Source organism: Lagenorhynchus albirostris, chromosome 6 (genome assembly GCF_949774975.1).
Source record: "Lagenorhynchus albirostris chromosome 6, mLagAlb1.1, whole genome shotgun sequence".
Lineage (NCBI taxonomy): Eukaryota > Metazoa > Chordata > Mammalia > Artiodactyla > Delphinidae > Lagenorhynchus > Lagenorhynchus albirostris.
The window spans coordinates 60,471,371-60,498,876 of NC_083100.1; the positions used below are offsets into that span (position 1 = coordinate 60,471,371).

General features: G+C 41.6%; 1 protein-coding gene across 1 annotated transcript in view; it reads right to left on the reverse strand.

The window, feature by feature from the left end:
* METAP1D (methionyl aminopeptidase type 1D, mitochondrial) overlaps positions 1 to 17,056 on the reverse strand; it is a 78,978-nt gene extending 61,922 nt beyond the window's left edge. The window contains 3 exon segments of the mRNA XM_060152646.1: positions 16,615 to 16,690; positions 16,693 to 16,767; positions 16,769 to 17,056. Of these exon segments, the coding sequence (XP_060008629.1) occupies positions 16,615 to 16,690; positions 16,693 to 16,767; positions 16,769 to 17,056 (439 nt within the window).
* Between the last annotated feature and the right edge of the window lie 10,450 nt (positions 17,057 to 27,506).

Genomic DNA, 27,506 nt, shown 5'->3' on the forward strand with positions numbered 1-27,506 from the left:
GGGCTTCAGTAGTTGTGGCATGTGGGCTTCAGTAGTTGTGGCTCGCGGGCTCTAGAGAGCAGACTCAGTAGTTGTGGCTCACGAGCTTAGTTGCTTTGCGGCCTGTGGGATCTTCCCGGACCAGGGCTTGAACCTGTGTCCCCTGCATTGGCAGGCGGGTTCTTAACCACTGAGCCACCAGGGAAGCCCCACTTTTATAATATCTTAATATTTCCACTATGAATACAGTTGACCACTGAACAACCTGGGGGTTAAGGGTGCTGACCCTCCTCGCAGGAGAACATCTGCAAATAGTCAGCCTTCAGTACCTGTGGACCATGTAGCACTGTAGTATTTACTATCAAAAAAAAAATCCATGTATAAGTGGACCCATGCAAGTCAAATCCATGTGGTTCAAGGGCCAACTGTAGTTATTAAGGGCTTATTATTAAGAACTGTGTGGTAGCCAAGGTGGTCGCCAATGACTCAGCCTCCTGGCATCCACACCCTGGTCCGCTACACTGTGTTGGTCTGTGGGAGCAGGGGGATGGGATGTTACTTCAGAAATTAGGTTATAAAAGACTGTGGCTTCTGCCACAGTGGGCACTCTGGTACCCTCCTTGGATCACGAGTCTGGAAGAAGCAGTCTGCCATGTTGTGAGCAGTCCAATGGAGAGACACAGGTGGCAAGAAAGTGGCCTTCACAAGGAACTGAGGCCAGCCAAGAACCATGTGAGTGAGCTTGGCAGTGGGTCCTCCAGCCCCAGTCAAGTGCTGGGATGACTACAGCTCCTACCAATAGCTCAACTACAACCTCGTGAGAGCTCCTAAGCCATAGGCCCCCAGCTAAGCTACACCCAGATTCCTGCCCCTCAGAAACTGTGACATAGAGTTTGTCATTTGGGGTAATTTGTTACACAGCAGTAGGTAACTAATACAGCTGCACAGGTATCATTTCTTTAATCTTCATAATAGCCTAGTAAGGTAAGTACTTGTCTCAACTCCATTTTAAAAATGAAGAAACTGAAGCCTGGATAGGTTAACATGCCCAAGGTTCCACAACTAGTAAGCAGCAGCATCAGGATTCGAACCTAAGCAGCCTGATTTGACAACCCACACTCTTAGCCTCTCTTTATACAGCCTTCCTTGTATTACTTTTATAATCAGAAAATATATTTTCAAAGTATTTTCATTCATAGAAAAAGAAATTCCCACTCGTCCTTCACTCCTGTTGTAGAAGTAGAGATACTCTCACCACTTCCAAGGGGAATTTTCCCCCTTCTCCTCCTTTTATTCCTTTTCACCTCTTTCAGGTCTGCTCTCTCTCCAGGAAGCCCCCTGCTCTCCAGAATTTCCCGTGCTCCTTGTTCCTTACCAGTTGCCTTCCTTCCCTCTGCGTCTAAACATAGCCAGGACCTCTATGTCAAAACCAAAATGTACGTCCACACAAAATTTGTACACAAATGTCCACAGCAGCATTATCTGTAAGAGTCAAAAAGTGGATATAACCCAAATGTCCAACAATTGGTGAATGGACAAACAAAATGTGATATCCCAGTCAGTAGAATATTATTTGGCAATTAAAAAAGGGATGAAGTACTGATACATGCTTCAACATGAATAAACCTTGAAAACACAGTCCTAAATGAAAGAAGCCAGTCATAGAAGACCACACATTATGTGATTACACGTATTTGAAATGTCCAGAATAGGAAATCTATAAAGCCAGAAAGCTGATTAGTGGTTACCTAGGGCTGGTGAGGATAGGGGGATTGGAGAGTGACTACTAATGGGTAAGAGGTTTCTTTCAGGGGTGATGAAAATATAAAATTGATGGTGGTGATGGTCACACAACTCTGAATACACTAAATACCACTGAATTGTAAACTTTAAATAGGTGAATTGCATGGTCTGTGAATTATATCTTGATGAAGTTGTTATTTAAAAAGAGAACCAAGAACCTCCACACTTCTCTGCAGCCACCATCACTTTTCATCTCTCCTTCCACTGCTAAAATTTTGGTCTAAGTCTCTATGACCTCCAAGTGGCCAATTTCACTGACCCTTACTGAGTCATCCCAAAATTTCCTCCTGAGCCTCTTTTCCTGACTAGGTTCTCTGTTTCTGCCAACTCCCTCTTTTCTGCTCTGACAGCTCCTCTCCTTCCTCAGGTCCCCTTTCTAACCACCAGGTCCTGATTCCTCCTTCTCTGTATCATTTCTCTTGCATCCATCTCTCCCTTTCCATCCTGAACACAAGGCACTAATTCAGGCCCCCATCACTTTGTTTCCATCAATATTTCCCAAATGATACGATAGCTTTCCCTCTTCAATACATCCAGGGCACCACCAGCTGCAGGTTATTTCACTTATTTATCAAAAACCTTCATCAGTCTCTGCTGCCTATAAGATAAAGCCTAAGCCGACCTTCAACGTTCTCATCACCTGGCCCTAACCTGTATTATTAATCTTCCTCTTCATAACTCTTCTATGCAAACTCTCAGCTCCAGCCAAACCCTCCATTCCAGAACCCTCTGAACAGGTCCTGTATTCACATGGTTTCCCCACTGCTGCCCTGCTTTACCCCCTTAGAAATGCCCCTCCCTCATCCCTCCGCCTCTCTGCTGACCACCTTACTCATCCTTCAAGGCCCAATTCTGTGAAGTGATCACTCCAGCCCCAAATTATCTTTCCTTCCTCTTTTTCCCAGAGCACTATCATACTGTTTTGCATTGTTATAGGCATTAGGCTTCTTTCTCCAATTAAACTAAAAACCATCTAACCCAGTTCAGAAGTCACCTCCGTGGTGAAACTCCAGACTACTACCCCCAAATCTTCCAGTTCCTCACTTCTAATTCCCATTATACCTGTTCTTTGCTCTTGCTGGAAATTCTCGTCTTAGGACAACTCCTTTCCCCCCCACCAAACTATCAGTCTCTTCCCTTTTTACTTCTATGCTCTAGATTATTCATTGTAATAATAATGAGCCCAGAAACAAACAAAATAGACAAGGTCCATGACCTTGGGAAACTTCCAGCCTAGGCTAGACCCTAGAATGCATTAATTCAACCCCCCTCTTGCTAACCCCCCACTCCCCTTTTCTCTTACTCCCTGGTCCTTCCAGTGCATCCATCTGGAAAGTTCCAATCAATCCAACTATCTACCTTCACTCTTTTATACACACAGGATGATGCCCATTTGGAGAAAATCACACAGTGGCAATGAATGGGGTCACTACAGATACACGGTCTCTAATTTCACTTGGATCTCAACACTGCTGGGCAATCCTTCTATTATCCCTTATCATTTTTTCCTCCTATTTCCCAACCCCCTACCTCATTTCATCTCTAATCTCTGCAAAAACGTACAGAAAGAAACAGAAGTAATTGGGGGACGAGGAGCTTCTTCAATTTTCTGTCTCCTCTCCCAGCTGAAAAACTATCTACATGCACATCTATCATTTCCTTCATCCCTAAGGGAGCAGGAGTCTGGTATCTTTACCCCTTTTCACACACATGCTTCAGTTGTCCCATTCAGGTAGTCCCCAAATGCTATACATTTTACTGCCAAAAGTAGCATCTCCAACTGGCTACTCCCTAGCTCTCACCCTGCTTGCTTGCCATATTAAACCAGCCGAGCTCCCAGAAGGCTGCACAGGCTCTCACCCCTCTCTCTGCCTTTGGACAAGAGGCCTCTCTGTTTCTAGACTCCTTCATCTGACCAGGCCCTCCTTGCACTGGAGGACTCAGCCTAGTCTTCTCCTCCTCTGTAAAGGTGAAGGCGTGTCGGTCTCTATGGGATGATCCCATTGCATCATATGCTTACCTCTATCTGTGCATCCTTCTTATTCTGTTGCAAAATTGATTTACATGTTTGATTCCACCAAGGACTGTGAACTCACGGAGGACAAGAACTGTGTATTCCAAGGCCAGTACAGTGTAAATGGTACATACCCCACTATTTAGTTTCCTTTTGTGTTTCCACAATACTTGGGTCAAATCTCCTCTTTCCCCATTAATTTGTGCATTATTGCTTTGTGATCAGAGGATGCAGTTTATACAATTTTTCTTTCTAGAACTTACTGAGGTTTTCAGTGGCATAACTTACCATCTTTTATCCTATTTTGTGTATATTTGTAAAAAAAATCCTAATCCAAGGTATCAAATTTAATATTAAATCAAATTTACTAATTATAACATTCTGAAATCCAATAATCTTATTATGTCTACTTAAATTGACAAATTAGAGGCATGCTAGTTTCCTATTACGATTGCGGTTTTATCCATTTTCCCTTTTATTTTTAACAGCTCTTGCTTTATGTATTTTAACATGTTATTTGACTCATAAAGATCCATTATTAATAACTTTATTGTATCATTATTAACTAGCCACTTTTCATTCATTCATTCAAAAAATCTTTATTGAGTGCTTATTATGTGCCAGGCATTGTTCTAGGTACTTGGGATACATCAGGGAAAAAAAACAAACAAAAATTCTTCTCTTTGCCAAACTTATAGTCTATATATGTGGGAGGTAGGCAACAGAAAACATGACAAATAAGTAAGTCATACAGTGTGTTAGAAAGTGTTAAGTGCTATGAGTAGGGCCTTACAGGACATTATGAGGATTTTGGCTTTTACTGTGAGTGAAGTAGGTTTTCAGCAAAAGAATGACATGATCTGACTTAACATTTTTAAAAGTTCAGTCTGGCTGCTGTGTTGAGAATCCAGTATAGGAGGGCAAGGGTAGAAGCAGGGAGACCAGTAAGTAGTTACTGCAGTAATCCAGGTAAGATATGATAGTGACTCAACTCAGGGTGGTGACAGTGGGGTGTCAAAAATGCATTCTGGGTATATCTTAAAGGTAGATTTGGGGCTTCCCTGGTGGCACAGTGGTTAAGAATCTGCCTGCCAATGCAAGGGACATGGGTTGGAGCCCTGGCCCGGGAAGATCCCACATGTCGCAGAGCAACTAAGCCCATGCACCACAACTACTGAGCCTGCACTCTAGAGCCCGCGAGCCACAACTACTGAGCCCACGTGCCACAACTACTGAAGCCTGCGTGCCTAGAGCCCCTGCTCTGCAACGAGAAGCTACGACAATGAGAAGCCCGTGCACCGCAACGAAGAGTAGCCCCCGCTCACCGCAACTAGAGAAAGCCCACATGCAGCCACAAAGACCCAACACAGCCAAAAATAAATAAATAAATAAATAATTTTTTTTAAAAAGGTAGATTCAATGGGATTTCTTGACAGACTGGATACGTGAGAGAAGGAATTGGGGTTGATTTGAAGGTTTATGGTCTGAGGAACTGACAGGATAAAATTACCAACAACTAAGGTAGGGAAGTCTTTGGGGTGGAGCAAATTTTAGGGAAGAGATTAGAAGTCCAGTTTTGGAGTTTTGCACATGTCGATCTCGACATTTGGAAATGTCAAGTAAGCAGATGGATGCATGAGTCTGGAATTTAGGAGAAAGGTCTTGGCTGAGGGCATAAACATGGGAGGCAACAGCTTAATGGGTTATTAGAGTCATATGACTAATGAGATCATTAAGGGGATAGTGAGGGTAGAAAGAGAAAAGGTCCATGAACCTCTTTGTCCTCTTTGATGCTTTTTGCCTTAAATTCTATTCTGTCTAATATTAATATTCTTACTTTGCTTTTCTCAATGGATAGTTCTCTATTGACACATTTGACCTTGGGTTAACTTTCTAGCTCTGTTCTCTTTGGAAACCTGGCAAATGTGGAAAGTCAGCCATGATACTGAGCAATATCACTTATGGTAAAAATGACTCCAGATTAATAAACTTCATCTAGACTATAAATATCTGGTGATAGGGAATTCCCTGGTGGTCCAGTGGTTAGGACTCCATGCTTTCACTGCTGAGGTGCAGGTTCAATCCCTGGTCAGGGAACTAAGATCCCAAAAGCAGTGTGGGCAGCCAAAAATATATATATTTTTTTAATTAATTAATTAATTTATTTATTTTTGGCTGTGTTGGGTCTTCGTTGCTGCACACAGGCTTTCTCTAGTTGCAGTCAGTGAGGGCTACTCTTTGTTGTGGTGCACGGGCTTCTCATTGCAGTGGCTTCTCTTGTTGAGGAGCACGGGCTCTAGGCGCACGGGCTCAGTAGTTGTGGCACGCAGGCTCAGTAGTTGTGACTTGTGGGCTCTAAACCACAGGGTCAGTAGCTGTGGCTCACGGGCTTAGTTGCTCCGCGGCATGTGGGATCTTCCCGGACCAGGGCTCGAACCTGTGTCCCCTGCATTGGCAGGCGGATTCTTAACCACTGCACCACCAGGGAAGTCTAAACAAAATTTTTTAAATAAATAAATAAATATCTGGTGATAAGCCATACTTGTTGTGTGTGGTGACTCCAAGTTTTGTGGGAGATATTTTGTGACTGCCTGCCTGCATGTACTACCTATAAGTTGTCCTTTAGGTTTTCCACTGAAAATTAATTGCTGCTGGCTCTTAGATATTACATAGTGTCCTAGTTAATACTGCTTTGTAACAAGTTACCCAAAAGTTAACAGTGTTTTAACAGAACTAATAATTTTATTATGCTCATGGATTCTTTGGGTCGGGAATTTGGAAATGAATGTCTGAGGCCGCATGATATCTGAGGCCCTGAGTAAAGAAGACGACTTGGCTGGGGATGACTCTAGGGCCGTGGGCTGGAACCATCTGAAGGCTCATTCACATGTCTGGTGCCTGCAATGGGATGACTCAAAGATTAGGTCTCCTGACTGGATAACTTTCAAAGAACCTCTTCAAGTGGCTTGGCTTCCTCACAACACAGCAGCCCCAGGGTAGTTGGGTTTCTTACAAGGCAGCTGAAGCTGCCAGCATGACTGTTCTAGTGAACAAAGCAGAAGCTGCATCTCCTTTTATGACAGCCTTGAAAGTCACACAGCATCACCTCCCCAATTCTCTTTCGAATGAAGTAGTCACAAGACAGTCTAGACTCAAGGGGAGGGGACACAGGTTCGAGCCCTGGTCCGGAAGATCCCACGTGCCGTGGAGCAACTAAGTGAGACCCCACTTCTCAGTGGGAGGGGTATCAAAGAATATTGATATTCTAAGGGAGATGCTATTGTTTTTTCAAATCATCTTACTTCGAGAAATTAATGAAAGCCACGCATATTTTCCTTCAGAAAAGTGTCCATATAGACAAAATTTTGAATGTATTTGAGGAGTCCATCTTCTTCCTTCCCATTGTATTCAAGAAACAGCCTTAGATTGCCTCGATTCATTGACACGTATCCCATCAAGAGGGACTCTGTATCCCCTTCCCCGAATCTGGGCTTCCTTGTAATTGCTTCAACCAATGGAGAACATCTGCTAAAAGGGAAGGGACATTTCTTGTGCTAGATACTTTCACAGGTTCTCCCACTTAATTTCTTAATTTTCATTTAACTTAGATAATTTTAGACCCTTTCTTTTTTTGAAAACAGGTGAAGAAAGTGAAATTCAGAAAGGTTAAGTTGTTTTTTTTAATAGACATAGTTTTTAGAGCAGCTTTAGGTTCACAGAAAAGTTGAGTGGAAAATTACGTTACTTTTTAAATTCACGTGATAATAAGTTGTAGAGACAGGATCCAAAATCAGATCTTTACCAGTTACTTTTTCTGATATATAATCACTCTCTAGATATTAAGAAGCATATTATTCTAAGCACAAGATCTGACGTTTCACTAGATACAAAACTGAACCTCTTGCTGCAATGTGAAGGACTAACACCATGGGACTCAACTTGCAACAAACACTGGAGGATGTTCAATCCTTTCTTACTCTATAACCTCCCACTTTAACATTGTTATAGTAAGAATTCCCTAAATTCATTTTTTAAAATGCTATTCCTGTCAATTGCTTTTGCTCGTCTTTCTATAATCTTTCAATCTTGCTTTAGGATTACATTTCCACACTGCGTGATCCTTTCATATAATTTCAGAAAATTAAGGAAGTAGATACCCAATTAAACATAAATCCACACAGTTCTAAACACAACTCATTGGTCACTTTTGGAGGATAAACTTGTTATTTTAAAAACTGGTAAATACAGAGAACAAATCAAACATTTAACTTTTCAGGATGAGGCCTATCAGGGTAATCAAATACTTGCTGAGAAAGTTTCTTTCTGTAGATATCTTCTAGCTAATAAACGCAGAAGGAATGACTGAATTAAAATATTACCATTTTGCAAAGTCTTAATGAGCTAATGGAGCCAAGTAATCATCACCAGTGGCCACTAACATCACAAAAAGCAATACTCTAGGAAGTATTCTTGCCCAAAACAACAACAACAACAAAATGTAACCTAAATCAAGTCAGGCCTTGGGTCTAACTGCCAGTTAATAGAGGAACATTTAAAATGACTCCACTGGAAATACAGTCAGCAAAATCCAGAATGTGGAAAGCTCCATTAGGGCAGACTGCCGAGTCAGTTGCTTCAACAAATAAATTTCAAGAAAAAAAACCTGGGAAAATAAACTTACTGAATAAAAAAAAAAATAACTGACATCCTCTTCTAGCCATGTTGGCATAACTGTTACTAGAATTCCTTCCTGCCTTAAATGACTAGACAACTAGACAAAATGTGAAGGAGCTATTTTTTGGCATTGGCTGCTGAACAGTGTAGGACAGTGAACCTTGAGGGTAAATAAGTACACAAGGTGAGCCCAGATTGGCTCCAGTGTTCTGCCTGGGGAAACCGTCCCAAATGTGGCCTTGGGAGATGGAGCCCAAGCCAAGCACAGCCCCTCACTGTTTACTTAGGGAGGCAGAGAGCAGAGGGCTGGCTGCTGAAGCAGCTGGAATTTGTGCAGTACTGAGGGTTCTGGGAAACAGAGAGGCACAAGGCCTACCAGACAGCGGCTGGTGCAAGGCTGAGAGCTGAATAGAGATTCCAGAGGTTGCAGGGCTGGGAGAAGTTGAAGTCTTAGCCCAACCCGAGTAGACGGACCTCACTGAGCCCCACAGGCATTCAGTGGAATAAGAACTGAATAAGTGGGCCCTCAGTGGAATAAGAACCACGCACATGCAGAGCAAAGGTGGGCAAATTAAGACCTGTGAGCCAAACCCGGCTCACTGTCTTTCTTATAAATAAAATTTTATTGGAATATAGCTATGCTCATTTGTTTATATACTGTCTATGCTGCCTTTGTACTATATTAGCAGACTTGAGTAGCTGCAGTAGAGACGATAGGGCCACAGAAGTTTAAGATATTTACTATCTGGCCCTTTATAGAAAAAGTTTGCTGAACTCTGCACTAGAGTAAGAGCCACACTCTAGTACTAAGAGCAAAACAAACAGATCCACCCTACGAAGGAAGAAAACCACGCCTGGCAGAACAGCATAATCTCCATAAGGTATTATCCACTTGGGACGAATATACAATTACATGTATGAAGAAGAGAAAAATGTGAGCCACAGTCAAGAAGAAAAAGTCAATAAAACAGAAAAAGGCCTTGAGATCACCCAGATGACAGATGAACAGATAAGGACTTTAAAACAGCTGTTATAAATATGTACGTACAAGTACTTAAAGGAAAAGATGGACGTGAGTAAACAGCTGGGAAACCTCAACACAGAAATGGAAACTATAAGAAAAGAACCAAATGTAAATTCTAGAACCGATAAGTGCAATATATGAAGAAAATTTTAAAGGCTCCTGGCTTTTGGAGATACATAATGAAAAATGTACAGATGAAATTATATATCTGAGATGTGCTTCAAAATAATCTAGCTTGGGGAGGGGAAGTGGCTGGGGGTAAAGATGAAACAAGAGCTGCCATAAATTGATGACTGTTGTAACTAGGTGATGGGTATGTACTGCTCTCTCCACTTTTCTGTATGTTTGAAATTCTGCACATTCAAAAGCTAAAAAAGAAAATCCAATCTCTACAAGAAAAAACTGTTTTAACTGAAAAACAAGATAATGTTCAAATGAAGCTTTGCATATATCTTATTCTCCTCCCATCTTGCCAAATTCCCAAAGATACATAGCATCTACTCTGCATTTTCAAAGATTCCCAATGCTTGGGGAAAGGGAACATTTCATAAAAACTGTGAATATTTATGTAGGTGAATGCCATTCTCTCTATCTTTCTCTCTCTTTCTTTCTCTCTCTGTATGTTCTACACTTTGACACACATGGATATATCAATATTTGATTTCACAAAATAAGATTATATTAAATTGCTCTATAACTTGCATTTTCCAAATAATACATGTTGTGAATATCATTCCACGTCAACAAATAGAGGTCAACACCTTTTTTTTTTTTTTTTTGGTTAATGACTGCACAGCATTTATCATTGAGGGTCTACGTGCCCTGTACTGTGTAGTAAAGTTCATAATTTCAATGGGAGACAGGAACTATGCGTTACAGAAAGCTATTTCAGGCAGAGGGAAAACATAAGAGCACACATGGCTTGAGGGACAAGTCTGACTTTAGGGAATTCAGGGTTATGATTTGATTGTTAAGTATGCTTTAATTTATGTAGTAACAAGCCATATCATAACAGAGTTTATTTGTATTTGTATTAAGGTACTTGTTAAAAAAATCATATAGCAAAAATCATCTCCATTCTCAGCTATCAACATGAATAGAGTTTAAGTTACAGGAAGCTCCTTATTAATAGTATTGATATTTTCCAAATCATTCATGGCCTGCATCCCAAAACATGATTTCTAAGTTGGTTTGATGAAACTGAGGATACATTTTCCTACTGAAGCTATACAAAACAGTAAGGATCTCAGGTCAGTTGACAAAAGTTTAAAGTACCTAATTTATTATGTAATATAGCCCCTCCCCTACCTGGAGGTTAAATTTTTGAAAAACCACTATCATAAGAAAATTCTTAGTGGAAGAATCTATGGCCTTAGAGTCACAAATGAACAAAAGCACTTGTAAAAATTTGTACATTTGTTAAAAAAAGACAAGAATAATAAAATATTAGTAGCATTATATGCATCTTAAATTACAGTAATGAGTATATATAAGTAATTTCCAGTTACCATTCCTTGATCATGGAAATCTTAAAGGTGTTCTTTTCCTATATTATAAATTACATAGACATTTTGCTTTGTTGCAGAGAATATGCACAGTAAAAGAAATTTTTCCCTTGGGTCTGGTCCCATTCAAACATTTGATACCTTTTATATTTGCTTGGTTGGTTTTTTCTCTTATACAGTTTTAAAAAAAAGTTTTGGAAAATAAAAATGCTATCTTCTCAATGTATAAAATTCAAACACATCAATTATAAAGAAAGTAAAAATCAGTACAATCTCACCATCTGGAAATAAGAGCTATGAACACTTGGGTGAGCATCATGCTAGATATTTCTTTGGGCATATATACATATAAGGAAACAAAGATACAAACTTTATGTAAGTGGGATTTACTGTTCTATACCAGCCTTTTCTCCTCTATGCATGACCATGACTTTTTAAGTCTACAGTACATCTACATCATCTTTTTAATGGCTGCACAGCACACCATTGCATGGATAAACTATAATTTATTTAGTCATTCTCTTACCAATGGACATTTCAGATTATGGTGAATATTTCCCAATTACCATTATTATAAAGTTACATTCTTATTTATCCATCTTTGTACACTCATCCTATTGTTCTCTCAGGATAAATTCCTAAAAGCAGAATTGTTAGCTAAAAAGTATGTGTACCTTACACCTTGATACACATTGCCACATTGCCACACAGCCCTCTGGAAAAGCCAAACTATTTCATACACCCACCAGCTGTGCCTTTCTTAGACTTTCTGCTGGACTTGCCCACAATCTGCCCCCTCTCCTCTCACTGGCATCAGTTCCCTCCACATGGACTGTGGAAGGACAGCAGGATAGTGATTAGGTCTAAGGGTTTACTTCCATCAGCTTCCTTCTTCTCTCCCATGACTACACTGCTTAAGCCTTAAGCACTTCTCTTTTAGATTTCTTCCCTTGCCCCTCCCAACCTCTTTTTTCTAATTATCTCCAGTAAGTCTGACTCACAACTCATATTACCTGGAATTCTCACAGTTACCCAAAAAGGTATACAGAAGTAACACTGCCTTAAATTAATCTTGGAGGGAGATGGACTATAAAAGGGGGTGGGGGCAGGGAACAAAGTCACTAACTAGGCCGGTCATATGACAAAAACTGACATTTTGAGATAAATTATTCTTTAGGCCTACCATATAACTTTTGTGAACAAATGTTCCTACAGGAGGTTGCAGTCTGAAAGGTCTTTCATTTGGTTATGAAACTGAGTACTTACTATGTGTACACATTGTATGCCACGTTTTGGGAAGACAGATGAAGAAGATAAGATTCTTGTCTCTAAGAAGCTCCCATTCTAGCAAGGGAGATGGAGGTGTAAACAAATACTTTTCAGGTAAGTGTGCATACTCTGATACAGGGTAATAAGCGTTGTGATAAAGGCATGCCCTGAGTGCTATGTAAGCAGACTGGGTTCGTTTAGCCTGGGCAGAGGCAAATACAGCTTCAAAGGAGAGATGGCATTTAAGTGTGGCCTTGAAGAATGAATGGTTTGCTGGGTGAAAAAAGACATTGCAGGCAAAGCAATTAAGGAGGTACACAATGGCAAACCTTAGCAGAGATATGAGGTTAGGAAACTGGCAGGACCTAAGGCTGAAAAGGTAAACTGAGGCCAGACTGAGATGGTGCTATCCTTCGATGCGGAGGGATTCAGACTATCCCAGCAATGAAGAGTCCCCAGAGGTTTTTTTAGTAGGGAAGCGTCATAATCAGATCTGAATTTTAGAAAGACAGCTGGTTGTGGGGAAGAAGGTGAACTAAGGTGGAGACCAGTTACAAGGGATGGTAAAGAATTATACCCAGACCATGCAGAAAACTGGAGGCATCCAAGAAATGGGATTTACTGACTCACTGGACACAGACACTGAAGGCAGTGGTGGGGACCAAAAGCCCTTAAATACTTACATTTAGGTACTGCCTGGATGGCGATGCCATTAATGGAGACAGAGTATATATGCGGAGAAGCAGATGTGCAGGAAAATATTCATTTCCATACTGGACTTGTTGAGCTTAAAGGGTCTGTGAGACATCTAGGAAAAGATACCTAACAGAGAGCTGGTATTCAGACCTGGTGTTCAGTTCCAGGGGATACTCTGTTGATTTTTAAAAACTGTATAGATTTGACAGTCATTGAGGTAGGTAAATTTGATTGCTGACAACAAAGAGAGGAAACAGGGATGAGGGCTTAGAACAGAATCCTGGGGAACACTAATATTTAAAAACCTAGAAGTAGAAGAGCCTAGTGGAAGTCTGGGAAAATCAGAGAAACAGGAGGCAAGCCGGGAGAGACTGGCTCATAAAAGGAACAAGAGTTTAAAAGAGAAAATATGCCCCCTTCTTTGCCTTCACCATTCCTTGCCATCCTCGCTGGGCAAAGGATCTTATGTGCCAGCTTTGAGAGCTGGAACAAAGATTCTAATAAAGTGGGAACTGGGAGTGAGAGATTAAGCAAGGAGAGAGCTCCTGGGGCCCCAGGGTAGGGATTTTGCACCGTTATCAGGGATTTAGTGTCAGTGCTAATACCAGGAGTACCTTCATCCCTAAAAGGCTCTTGTTACCTTCTCTCTACCTTCCAAGAGACTAATCCATCCTTTCCCCTTTCCAATGTCACTACTTATAGTTTCCACCCATCCCTTAGCCCATGATAGAAGAGAACAAATTTGGCCAAGCTGCAGGGCTTGCGGGATCTTAAGCGGGATCTTAATTCCCTGACCAGGGACTGAACCCATGCCCTCGGCAGTGAAAGCACCCAGTCCTAACCACTGGACCGCCAGGGAATTCCTCAGAAGAGAACAAGTCTTAACAGCCTCTCAATTCAGTAAGCTCTTCAGCCAGGTACTGTGCTTATTAAGATAGACATATAGATAAGACACGGTTCCTGCTCAACAAGAATTAACAATCTAGTTAGGAGTGGGGATGGAGAGAGGAAGTAGGTAACTACTATATAGAGGGTGTACTGTGATTAAAGCTACAATGAGCTGGAGAGTCATGAGAGAAACCTTATGCCCTTCTTAAGAGGTTAAGAAATCTCTTCTGGGACTTCCCTGGTGGCACAGTGGTTAAGAATCTGCCTGCCAATACAGGGGACAAGGGTTCGATCCCTAGTCCGGAAAGATCCCACATGCCGCGGAGCAACTAAGCCCGTGTGCCACAACTACAGACCCTGTGCTCTAGAGCCTGCAAGCCACAACTACTGAGCCTGCGTGCCACAACTACTGAAGCCCGTGCACCTAGAGCCCGTGCTCCACAACAAGAGAAGCCACTGCAATGAGGAGCCTGCGCACCACAACGAAGAGTAGCTCCCGCTCACCACAACTAGAGAAAGCTCACACACAGCAACGAAGACCCAATGCAGCCAAAAAAAAAAAAAAAAATCTCTTCTTCCCATTTTCCAAGAGGGAAAGGTGCACATAGATGCTGACGATAAATCCTGGCACATAAAGACTTAGAGTGGATTAATTTACATCAATCTAAAAGGATGAAAAGGAGGAAGAGAGAAAAGAGAGTACCCTTCATAAATTTACCCTTCATTTTCAACCCTGGGGGGTGGAGAGCAGGTGGTACAGGACAACCTGTCTGCAATGCATAATAAAAGTAATTATGAATAACCCATAAAGGGGCCTTTCCCTATCACTAAATCTCTTCCTGATGACATATTTTCCCTCCCTCTTCTAATCAGAAGATCCCCCTCTTCTAGTTAGAAGATAACCCTCTTGTGGGGTATAGTGGGATGGGTTACTATAGCTATTTCTGTAATAGCTTTTTCCAAGACTGTCTGAACCACCATTTGTCAAAATCATAAGTCACAAAAAAGATGAATATGGAGCTTCCCTGGTGGCGCAGTGGTTGAGAGTCCGCCTGCCGATGCAGGGGACACGGGTTCGTGCCCGGTCCGGGAAGATCCCACATGCCGCAGAGCGGCTGGGCCCGTGAGCCATGGCCGCTGAGCCTGCGCGTCCGGAGCCTGTGCTCCGCAACGGGAGAGGCCACAGCAGTGAGAGGCCCGCGTACCGAAAAAAAAAAAAAAAAAAAAAAGATGAATATGTTATTTCTATGCTCTGCAAAGAGATTATATACATATGCATACATATGTGTGTGTATATAACACGTGCGTGTGTGTGTGTGTGTGTGTTTTGGCTCCTCCTCTACCTTGACTATCTGCCCAGATCCTCTTCACCATTACCTGCAGTGCACAAAAAAGAAGTCTAAACCCCATTATTTCTTGTCAAAAGAGGAAACAGAAAAAAAGTAACTTGATTAGTAAACAGAGTTTGGATTGGAACCCAGATCTTAAGAGATGTAAATTGGTGCTCTTTTCACAAGGCTGTACTCTCACACTGGCCTCCACTCTCCCTTCCAACCAGTCCAAAATACTGCCTATATCACCTTCCCTTTACACATCTCTCACCTCATATCTTCCTGTGGCTCCTTAGTCATCTCCACTAACACTATATTACACTGAAAGACTGAGGTCTATCTGCCTACCAACCTCCTTCCTCTCTAAAAACATCTTCCTTTTTACTTCTCACACATGCTCATCATACTTGTCCTGTCTCATCTGAACTTTGCACACTGATTTCTGTGAAGAGACCATGCCATGCAGGGCAGAGGAACGAGCACTTAAAAAAAAAAAAGAAAAGAAAAGAAATCAGTGCCATGTTCAAATGCCCATTTTGCCTCTTACAATCTGTGCAATCTTAGTCTTATTACTTAACCACTTTGTCTCACTTTTCTCATCAGCAGAGAATAATGCCTAACTCACTGGGTTTTAAAAGGTAGCTAGCATATGTTAGGTGCTTAACACAGTATCATGTACTTCAAAAGCACTTAATAAACGGTAGCTATTTACTGTAAAAATAATATTTGCCTCATAGGACTGTTGTTCCTACATGCCTGAAACCTAAATAGTCCTTGAAAATATTTTAATTTCCTTCTTCCCCCATCCTTGAAACAACTTCCTAGTTCTTTCCAACAAAGATTCAGAAACCGGTTCAAATCCAACAAAGATTCACCTGCAAAAGTATTTGCACATTTACTAAAATCTCACCACTCAGACAAGAGTAACACCTACTGAAAGTTAGCCAGACAAAATTTCTCCTCTTCTTAACTTTAAGTCAATGGAAGAGAATAATCACATTTTGCAAGTTCCCCAAAAGACGTGTTGTATCATGCCAACGGATACAAGTTGCTTTCTCTGCGGCAACTGGGGGTCCAGGCGCATTTCAGTTACTGTAGGTTCATCGCTCCGCCCCAGGAATAAAAGAGTTTGCTACAGCAATCACACAACTGACGTGGGAGAAGAAAACCTTAGACAATGTCCCATAAATCTCAAGGAGGGACTGCAAATAGATGCCACGCAGTGACGTGATCTAGGCAGGTGACAAATGAACACTTGTGGGTATGTTCCTGTGGCAATGTGTCATCGTGTGTCTGCGTGTGTCCGCAGAACTGAAAGCACATTCGTGTGCGCCGAGATGTCTGATCGCGGACGTGTATTCCTTTGAACCCGACTGCGTAGCCAGTGAGCGACAGTGAGAAGCCCCGCGGAGGGGTCCTCCAGGTGCTTACCTCTCCGGACGAACAGGTGGACGCCGCTGGGCGCCGCCATGTTGGCGTCGGTCACGTGGCCGCGAGCTCTCGCCCCCTCCTCGCCCCGCCCCGCCCCGCCCGTAGGAGCAGTCCAGTCGCAGCCTTGCCGAAGACCGGAGGCGCCGAGGCCGCCAGAGGGAGAGTGCGCGTGCGCGGCGGGAGCTGACTGCGGGAGCCCAGGCGGCGGAGCGGCTCGGGCACCGGGGCCAGTAGGGGAACGCGCGGCCGGCCGAGCCCGCTCCGGCCGCGAGAGACGGGCTCCAGCCGCGGTTCGCGCGCTCGCTCTGAGCCCCCGCGCCCAGGTGGGATGGAAGAAGCCTGTCAGGTAAGCGTGGTATCCAATATTTGTAGCATCAACATTTTGGTGCATGGAAACGTAAAGTTGGGAGGAAAAAATAAAGCACAATCTAGCGTTCAACATAGCACTTTGCATCGTCTGCTCTTTGTTGCAAATTATTTCTCTGGATTCAGTTGAAAGGTAAAATTTGGTTCAAAGTCACCAGCTGCCCCTTTGCTGTCCCAGAATCTACATTACTCAGCAGAGACAACAGACAAGACAGGATCTGTGTGCAGCTGCAAAATCTATTCTGGGTACCAGAGTGGGTATATTCAGGGGACTTCTCCTTCCCCAAGGACACCTCGAGTTCAGCGGTATTAAGTGGAGTCTTAATCCTAAATTTGACTTTTAACAATGAGAGGATGACGTCTGCCAATTGCGCTGCCGAAAGATGAAGCCTACAGAAGGCCAGTTATGAATCAAGTGAGGGAGCTGATGTATCCCTAGTGATGACAGTGTCAATTTTTACCAAATTCGCTGTTCCTCTTATCTGCATTCTGGGGCATATTTCCATTCTGTCATGGACCAGGTATTAATCATCTTGGTAGCCTGGTACCCAGCAAAGAACCTGATATTCAAGGAATGTCTGGTGAAGGAATTGAACTCTGCATGGACCCAGTCAAACCAAGAATGTAACAGTCTCCAAATGCAGTAAAGATTGATAAGGATTCTTGGTGAACATGTGTGATGTCTCCTAATTAATATTTAAGAATTTAATTTAACTACACACTCCGTGAAAAACCCAGACAATTCAGAAATGATTTTGTGTGTGTGTGTGTGGTACGCGGGTCCCTCACTGCTGTGGCCTCTCCCGTTGCAGAGCACAGGCTCCGGATGCGCAGGCCCAGCGGCTATGGCTCACGGGCCCAGCCGCCCCGCGGCATGTGGGATCTTCCCGGAGCGGGGCACGAACCCGTGTCCCCTGCATCGGCAGGCGGACTCTCAACCACTGCGCCACCAGGGAAGCCCCCAGAAATGATTTTTTAAAGAAAGGGTAAATCCCCTTCCTCACCCTCTCTACACACCACAATCCCACTATTTAGTCAGCCACTGTGTGTGTCATTCCATGCCTTTTACAGGCAAATATGTGTAAAGATTTTAAATGGAATCACATACTTACTGTTGCAACTTGCTTTTCCACTCATGAACATCAAATCTTAGAACACTTAGAGCTCATTCTTTTTAATGACTACATAGTCCTGATGTTTTTACTTTTTTTTCACATCTTTATTGGAGTATAATTGCTTTACAATGTTGTGTTAGTTTCTGCTGTACAACAAAGTGCATCAGCTATATGTATACATATATCCCCTCTTGCGTCTCCCTCCCACCCTCTCTATCCCATCCCTCTAGGTGATCACAAAGCACCGAGCTGATCTCCCTGTGCTATGCGGCTGCTTCCCACTAGCCATCTATTTTACATTTGGTAGTGTATATATGTCAATGCTAGTCTCTCACTTCATCCCAGCTTCCCCTTCCCCACTGTGTCCTCAAGTCTGTTCTCTACGTCTGCATCTTTATTCCTGCCCTGCCACTAGGTCCATCAGTACCGCTTTTTTAGATTCCATATATATGCGTTAGCATACGGTATCTGTTTTTCTCTTTCTGACTTACTTCACTCTGTATGACAGACTATCCCTCCACTGGGTATGTACCCTGAGAAAACCATAATTCAAAGAGTCATGTACCACAATGTTCATTGCAGCTCTATTTACAATAGCCAGGACATGGAAGCAACCTAAGTGTCCATCGACAGATGAATGGATAAAGACGATGTGGCACATATATAAAATGGAATATTACTCAGCCATAAAAAGAAACGAAATTGAGTTATTTGTACTGAGGTGGATGGACCTAGAGTCTGTCGTACAAAGTGAAGTAAGTCAGAAAGAGAAAAACGAGAGTGAGTTTGGGTAGTTCATTAGAGGACACATCTATACTTCTTGGAGACCCAGTTTTGTATGCTTTTGGGTCACCTTGAAAGATAAAAAGAAAAAATGTTTTCCACTGAAGTAAATAAAATATACAAGGATGAGAATGAAAAGTACTCTTTCAGGTGACTTCAAGCCCCACCTTTTTCAAATGCAGATCAATTCCAAGGAGAGAGTTTTTGAATGTGCTAATCTGTCCTCAGTGTAACTGAAGCCAACAATCTGAGTGCAGGAAAGGAACCTGAGAGTTAGCAGAACACCAAGTCTCAAGAAGTGTGCAAAAAAAAAAGAAACCTAGAAGTCCCTAGAGAAATGTCAGAAGGCATTAAGCCCAATTTCAAACACATCTGAAATAGAACACATGTTCATGTGATTCAGCTCAGCCAGTCCTTGGAAAACCAATGCACAATTTATTTCCCTGAAACTACAAGGAAAAGGAAAAGGAAACACTATGAGAACTCAGGTGGCACCACCATAGTGGAATCCAGTGAGGAAATTTCCAGTAAGTTCAGCAAGGATGTGGATATGCAGGATGAGCTAGAAATGAAGCAGACATGAACTTGCACAGGTGATAGCTTGTGCACCGATTCTTGATTTAGCTTCTTTCATCACATCCTTCTGACCTTAGAAAGATTAAGAACTGCCAGCATGTGTCCTTCAAAATTGTCAATTTATGAGATATATGCATACTGATCAACGGTATAAAAAAGGGCTGGACCTCTGACATCTAAGATCCGTGGCAGTTCTAACATCTGTGATCCTGGGTGTTAGGGCATTAGATTGCTTTCATTTAGTTGAGTAACTACTACTGACTCACTTCTCTACTCCATTTCTGCCCATCTTCCCATCTGTGAAATGAAGGTTAATTATGTTGTGGCACTTCATTGATTTGAACTCCCACCATTATTCAGATTTTGTACTTGTGTTTCTTGAAAAAAAATGTTGAATAATTTTTCAGAACCAGGGTTCAAGAAATAAAGCATAACTTCCTAATACCTTCACTTTCTGTGTCCAGAAATTCATTCTTAAATGTTAAAATATTTTTATTAATTGTGATTAATTATTGCTTTATAGGTCTTTTACCTTGGTTTTTAAAAAGATTGTCTTATTAGCATCTTTTAAAGTCTAATCTTCTTTTATTAAAGAAATAAATCAGAAATAAATTCCGACATTCTCATTTTTAAAAAGTCATTTTTTCTTTCCTCCTTCTTCTACTTAACGATAGTTTACTTTAGACTTATATAACTTTTTCAAAAGCTGTATATAAGTTTGTGATAAAATTGAAATTATATTGGTTTCTATAATGTAGATACTGAATTTGTAATTCAGGTTAATTTAAAATGCTCTAGGGATTATGCTACATGACGTAAATCTCTTTTTTTAAAAAATAAATTTATTTATTTATGTTTGGCTGTGTTGGGTCTTTGTTGCTGCTCACAGGCTTTCTCTAGTTGCAGAGAGCAGGGGCCACTCCTCGTTGCGGTGCTCGGGCCTCTCACTGTGGCGGCCTCTCCTGTTGCAGAGCATGGTCTCCAGGTACACAGGCTCTAGCAGTTGTGGCATGCGGGCTTAGCACTTGTGGCTCGAGGGCACCAGAGCGCAGGCTCAGCAGTTGCGGCGCATGGGCTTAGTTGCTCCGCGGCATGTGGGATCTTCCCGGACCAGGGCTCGAACCCATGTCCCCTGCATTGGCAGGTGAATTCTTAACCACTGCGCCACCAGGAAAGTCCCAGTAAATCCTTTTAAAAATAAATTTTGCTTTGTAATACATCATCCTGTAACTTGTTACACAGTTTAGATTTTTAAGTACTTATGAAGATTACTTATAATGCAAGATACTTAAAAACATAGACTATAAAATAAAGACTAAGGTGCTTACATATCTATAGAAGAAGCTTGTTACATATGAACACATAAGACTAACTGAAATAAAGTGGTGTTTCCTACTAGGCACAAAGCAGGTTCTGTGGCCTGCTGGGGGAAACTGGTGCCCTGGGACCTGCACAGCTTCAGTAGGGCTGTCATTTAGCCTCAGGTGCCTTCATTCTCCCTTCCTGAGCTTGCTTCTCAGTTTTGTCATCTGAATCAGAAAAATTAGCCTTTTGGTTTAATATCAGGATCATTTCTTAGCAGTTTACTCTATGTCTTGAGAAGAATATTTCCCATCCTGCCCTCCAATGTGTTCAATTTTAGTGTGAGGAAATACTTTTATTTATTTACATTTTTTAAAGCTTTTTAAAAATTTTATTTATTTATTTTTGGCTGCATTGAGTCTTTGTTGCTGCGTGCGGGCTTTCTCTAGTTACGGTGAGCGGGAGCTACTCTACATTTTTTTTTTTTTGAAGTCAAATGAACATTCTTTCCATGAACTTGGAGTCCTGCATAAACATAATCTGCACATATAACAGGGAGCTGTCTAAGCTGACTGGACCCCTCTAAAGTTAAGGTCCAGCTTCAAATGATTCTGTGTTCAGGCAGAAAGTTTCTAGGGGACTCTCAGCCACGTTGTTGTTTCCTATACCCATCACTTGAGACAATGATGGAGATGTTACTGGGTAATCTAGGGGGACTCTTAGAGAAAATGTTTTCTTGAGGAAAAGTAGTGTCACGTGCAAGAGGATGTGTCCGTGCTGTTTGTGCCCTGCTTCCTTCGTCTCCAGCAGGGTCAAGAGGAAGCCAGGAGGCAGGGGAGGGGGGCTGGCATCATGTGTGACCCTCCTGCCCCCCCCATTTTTGATTTGTATAATGACGTTTTCTAGACCATGTAACTCCTAGGCAAATGAAACTTTAAGTTCCACCCCCTTCTAACAAGATTGCCCTACCTGAGCCCCTCCTACATTGAAATTCTGAAGATTCTGTGGCTCTCCAGCCATTTATAGGCCTAATCCAAGTGGGCTCAGCAAGGAGCATGCTGCGCCTTCCCGAGCAGCCTGTCACTGTGATTAAGCAGCGTGGAATGGGATCAGATAGGGCTAACTTAGCTGTAGGGTAAGAACAAACTTTGTCCCAAGGGAGTTGCTATTGCTCTCAGGCACAGTGTGGCCCACATTCATTTAAAGCCGCTCCAACCTCTTGGCTTGAAAGATATTATGGGAGATCTGTCAGCAGAAATAGTGCTTCAGCATAACAGCCTGTCCATTGTTGGAGCAGCAGGCCACCTGGAATGGTGGCAGGGGCCAAGGGAGGGAAGAGATGGGAAGGCCATAAGGAAGAGGATGAGGGTGGTCCCAGACCTCACTCGCTGATGCATCTGAGTTTTATCTTTTTTTTTTAAATTGAGGTATAGTTGATTTACAATATTATATTAATTGCAGGTGTACAACATAATGATTCAAAAATTTTATGGATTATACTCCATTTATAGTTATTATAGTATATTGGCTGTATTCCCTGTGTTGTACAATGTATCCTTGTAGCTTATTTACCTTACGCATAGAAGCTCGTACCTCTTGATCCCCTACGTCTATCTCTTGCCCTTCTCCCCTTCCCTCTCCCCACTGGTAACCACTCGTTTGTTCTCTGTATCTGTGATTCTGTTTCTTTTGTGTTATACTCACTAGTTTGTTTTATCTTTTAGATTCCCCATATAAGTGATAACATACAGTATTTGTCTTTCTCTGTTTGACTTATTTCACTAACTATAATATACCCTCTAGGTCGATCCATCCACGTTGTTGCAAATGGCAAACTTTCATTCTTTTTTATGACTGATAGGATTCTGTTGTACATATACCACATCTTCTTATCCATTCATCTGTTGATGGATACTTAGGTTGTTTCTTGGCCATTGTAAATAATGCTGCTATGAACATTGGAGTGCATGTATCTTTTCAAATTAGTGTTTTTGTTTTCTTCTATATACCCAGGAGTGGAATTGCTGGATCATATGGTAGTTCTATTTTTAGTTTTTTGAGGAACTTCCGCACTATTTTCCACAGTGGCTGTTGAGTTTTATCTTGAGGGACAGGGCTTCCCTGACCTCATTTCTTGGCACTGGCTCTAAGGGAAGCTGGGTTAAAGCAGAAGTGGTGTATTTGCCCCATGAAATCTAAATAAAAACGTGTACCATTATCGACTATCATCCATTCTCAATTACTAAGCCCTGGAAAAGTAACACCTGCTTACACACTTCTGGAGAATGAAGAATTCCATGCAGAGTAAGGAAGAAAGGCAAAAAGTTTCCAGGAGAATTTAGTGATCAATCAGCCAATCAATAAATACTTAAGTGCGTACTCTAGGCTCCAAGGAGATGTGATATTACTTTTGTTCTTAGGAAGCCAATCGGAAAGCTGAGACTAACATGCTCACAAAATTGTCCATAAAGAAAGACCAAGTACCCTTGAGACTATAAGCCTCTTAGGAGCAACACCAGGTGTGAGGGGTCACAGATTTTGGCTATCCCCGGCTGCCAAGAACTGAGAAAAATGCTGAACTCTAATTATATAAATTCCCAGGAACTTGCACCTGTTAAAATCCTTCCTGCAAAGATGAAGGTGAAAGGGAAATAATGCTTCCTTTACCATCTCTAATCCACATTTGTAAAAAAAGAAGGGAAAACACTCTCGATCTCATTGTTAGAATTTTTTAAAGTCTGTTTTGGTTTTTCTTTTTTGTTTACACATCTATGTAATATGTGCTCTTTAAAAACATTTTAAAAATACGGAAGTGTAAAATATAGAAAGTAGAAGTTCCCCAGAAAAGCTTTTCCCAGATAATCACTGTTAATACGTTGATATGTATTCATCCAGAGTTCTTTCTGTGCATATACCATTTGCTGAACTTTCTAAGGGAAGTTACCTGTTTTACTGTGACTAGTCACACATCTATATAGAATAAAGGACAGACTAGGCAAACCACATGTGAGAGGATAGGAATGCATAGTATTACCTGTGCCTTTGTTGCTGTCTACTGTACATTCTCTTTTCCTTTTGCCTTCACTCTGCCCTTGTTTCTCTTCTTCCAATGTCTTCACCCTTCTATAAGATTACTCCTCTTACTGTGTTTTCCCTTTCCCTCCTGAAATGATGGTACATTCCTGGTTACCTTCTCCTGTTTTCGTCTTTGCTTACCCTTCTGCTGGGTTTATGGTTCTGTGTTTACTGTGGTGTGTTTGAGTAAACAGTGTCCTGTAGGGTTCTGTGAGACCAGTTCATATAGAAAGCAGTTGGACCACTAAGATCAGAGGTTGAAAATAGTTGTGATTTTGACATTTCCTACCTAGAAGTATGAAACAGTACTCCTTGGTCAGTGAACAGTTATGCAGACTACACTGCAGTAAGAACCTCCAAAGTGGACATTATGAAATAACAAGGGATTTAATAATAGAAAAAGAAAACTAGTCTGTGTCCCTTTTCCCTCTCCCACTCTCCACCTCCACTCCCCAAACTGGCTGACAAACTAAGCAGAAATGCACTACTGCTTAAATTGCATTTCTTAACTCACTCAACAGATTGTGTATTCAAGACGGAAGCTGTTGAAACAAACAAGGGGGCAGATGCTGCCTCGACCTCTCTTCCCATTGAGCTGAGCTCCTCTGTGCTCCCCCCATCCACTTTAACCCAGAGAATAACCTGTCTGGAGAGCATTCTCCTCATCTGAGGCACACACAAACATCACCACGTTTTCCTTTGCTGGAGAAAGGATAAAGGAAGAAAGGCGGCAGCTGCTCCAGGAGCAGAGAGCAAACAAGCCTCACTGTGGTGGTCCCACAGTCTTCACAAAGGGGATTCAGAGAGCTAGGCAAACACACTGCACAGCCCAAGACTTCTGCACAGATTCACCTGCCAGTATTATTCATTAAAGATCTAAAGAACTGTCCAGGTGAACTGAAAGTCTAACCAAAGCACGTTTTCCAACTGGTCTTTTATGGAGTTGGAAGAGGGAGAATACAGTTGAAGAACTGGAAAGGGCTTTAAAGATCACCTAATCCAACTAGAACTCTACCCCTTCCAATTTTAAGGTAAAGCTAGTGAGGCCCGGAAAGGTCGTAGGAGAGAAGATTCGCCCCTTTTCCAGCCTGTGTACATTGTAACACTGGAGGTCTTAAAATTTTTTGTTTTATAAGACATTTATGAGGCATTTCTTGTAGCATTTTACACGCAACAGCTCTTCAGTTGTTCATGAGACCGCATTACACTTTTACTGCATTATATTTCTCCACAGGGTTAATGAAAAGCCCCCCAAATTATGACACGAAAAATTTCAAAGCATTGGTTTTACATTTAGTGTCTGTTGATTCATAGGGCCAGTGTGTCAAAGATGGGGACAGTTTGCTTTTGGTAGCCAAATAAAGTATATGGTAAACTATGGTTCCCTGGAGAATCAGTTTCCAAAGAAAAGAACTGAGTATAGCCACTTTTTTTTTTTTTAAAAGAAAGCTCTTTACTCTCTTTTCTTTTGGCAAATTCTGCTTTGTGGAAGTCAGGCTGAGCACAATCTCACTGTTTAAAGGTGCCACTTACCTGCTTCAGATAAACTTGTTTTTAAAATTTCCTTAGTTTACAGTTATATTTTATTTGACAATTATATGGAGCTTCAGTTGCTGAACAATATTTAAACAAAATTTTATATCAAGGTAACACATATTTGGTTTTAAAAAACATGCAATTATAACAAGGTTTACAACGAAAAGCAATAGTCTCCCATCCTACTGTCTCCCAGTTTGACCAAACTCAACCAATCTGAACTGTTTTCGTTTCTAGTCACTGCTCAAAGCCATGCCAATTATAGTTGATTATATTTAGACTCTGACTTTCTTTACACTTTTTTCGTAATTTCCTATTCTAATTTGGACCAATTACTTTTGTAGACATGTTATTCAGTTGCCATCCTCAGATTTTTTTTATTGGAATCAGAATAGTTTTACTATTTCCTGTACTCCACATCTTACACGCTCTGATTTCACCTTCATGCCGTTGAAATAGATCAACTAGTAACTTCATCAGAAAGTGTGTGAAGTAAGTTTTCTGATTTTATAGATTTCCAAAACCACCTTTCTTTTCTCTCACACTTGGGTGTAGGATTCTTGATTCAAAATCATTTTCCATCAGAACTCTGAAGTCATTGTTCCATTGTCTTTTAGCATGAAGTATGGCTGATAAGGAGTCTGGTGCTGTTTAAATTCCCCTTCCTCTCCCAAGTTTCCCACTCTGAAAGCTTTTAGCACTTTTATTTTATGCTCAGTTTTGAAATTTAATAATGTAGTCTACATGTGGATCCTTTTAGGTAAGTGTTATAGTGGTTAAAAACGCAAGTGAAGGGCTTCCCTGGTGGCGCAGTGCTTGAGAGTCCGCCTGCCGATGCAGGGGACACGGGTTCGTGCCGCGGTCCGGGAAGATCCCACATGCCGCGGAGCGGCTGGGCCCGTGAGCCATGGCCGCTGAGCCTGCGCGTCCGGAGTCTGTGCTCCGCAATGGGAGAGGCCATAACAGTGAGAGGCCCGTGTACCGCAAAAAAACAAAACAAAAAACGCAAGTGAATTATACTGCCTGGACTAAAATTCTGTCTCTGCCACCTACTAGCTGTGTGACGTTGGGCGAAATAATCTCCCTCGACCTCACTCGAAGAGGATACCATGTGTGCCTCTGAGGGTTGTTGTGCGATCTGAGATGACTGTTCCAAGTGCTTAGCAGATAGTAAGGGCTCTATAAATGCTAGTGATGATTTAATACTGCTCAACCTTCAGTGAACTCTTCTAATTTGAAGACTCATGTCTTCAACTCTGAGGAATTGTCCTCCCTTTCTTTGATAATGTCCTTCTGTTTGCTTTTCCTCTCTGAAAATAAGCCAGCTATCAGATTTCCCACATTGATTTCTCTTTTCCCTCATATTTTCTCTTTTTTGATGTTCTAGGGAATTTCTTCAACTTTATACCCCAAGTTTCTGCTGCTTGAATTATAATAATCATTTAAAATTTCTAAGAACTCCTTCTTATACACTGATTGTTCCTTTTTCATAGTATTGTTTTTATTTCATATATGCAATATCTTTCCCAAGTCTTATTTTGAAAACATAAAAGCATAAAGGTTGAAAGAATCACATAGTGAACACCTGTATATCCCTCCCACCTAGATTCACTAATTTAAAACTTTTGTCATATTTGCTTCATTTCTGTTTATGTACATATGTCTATGTATGTATGTGTATGCCATTTACACAAACATACTTTTTTCCTGGACCATTTGAATGTCAGTTGCAGATGTCATGACTCTGTTCCTAAATAGTTTAGCATGTGACTTCTAGGAATAAAGACATTCTCCTACACAATCACAGTACCATTATCACAACGATGAAAATAAACAGAATTCCATATCATCTAATATAGAGTCCATATTCAAATTTCTGTATTGTCTCAAATGTGTGCAAAACGTACCAAAATGTAAAATGTCCATGCCTTTTAAAAATTTTATTTATTTATTTTTGGCTACATTGGGTCTTCGTTTCTGTGCATGGGCTTTCTCTAGTTGCGGTGAGCAGGGGCTACTCTTCCTTGCAGTGCACGGGCTTCTCATTGCGGTGGCTTCTTTTGTTGCAGAGCATGAGCTCCAGTAGTTGCAGCACGTGGGCTTCAGTAGTTGCGGCATGCAAGTTCTAGAGCGCAGGCT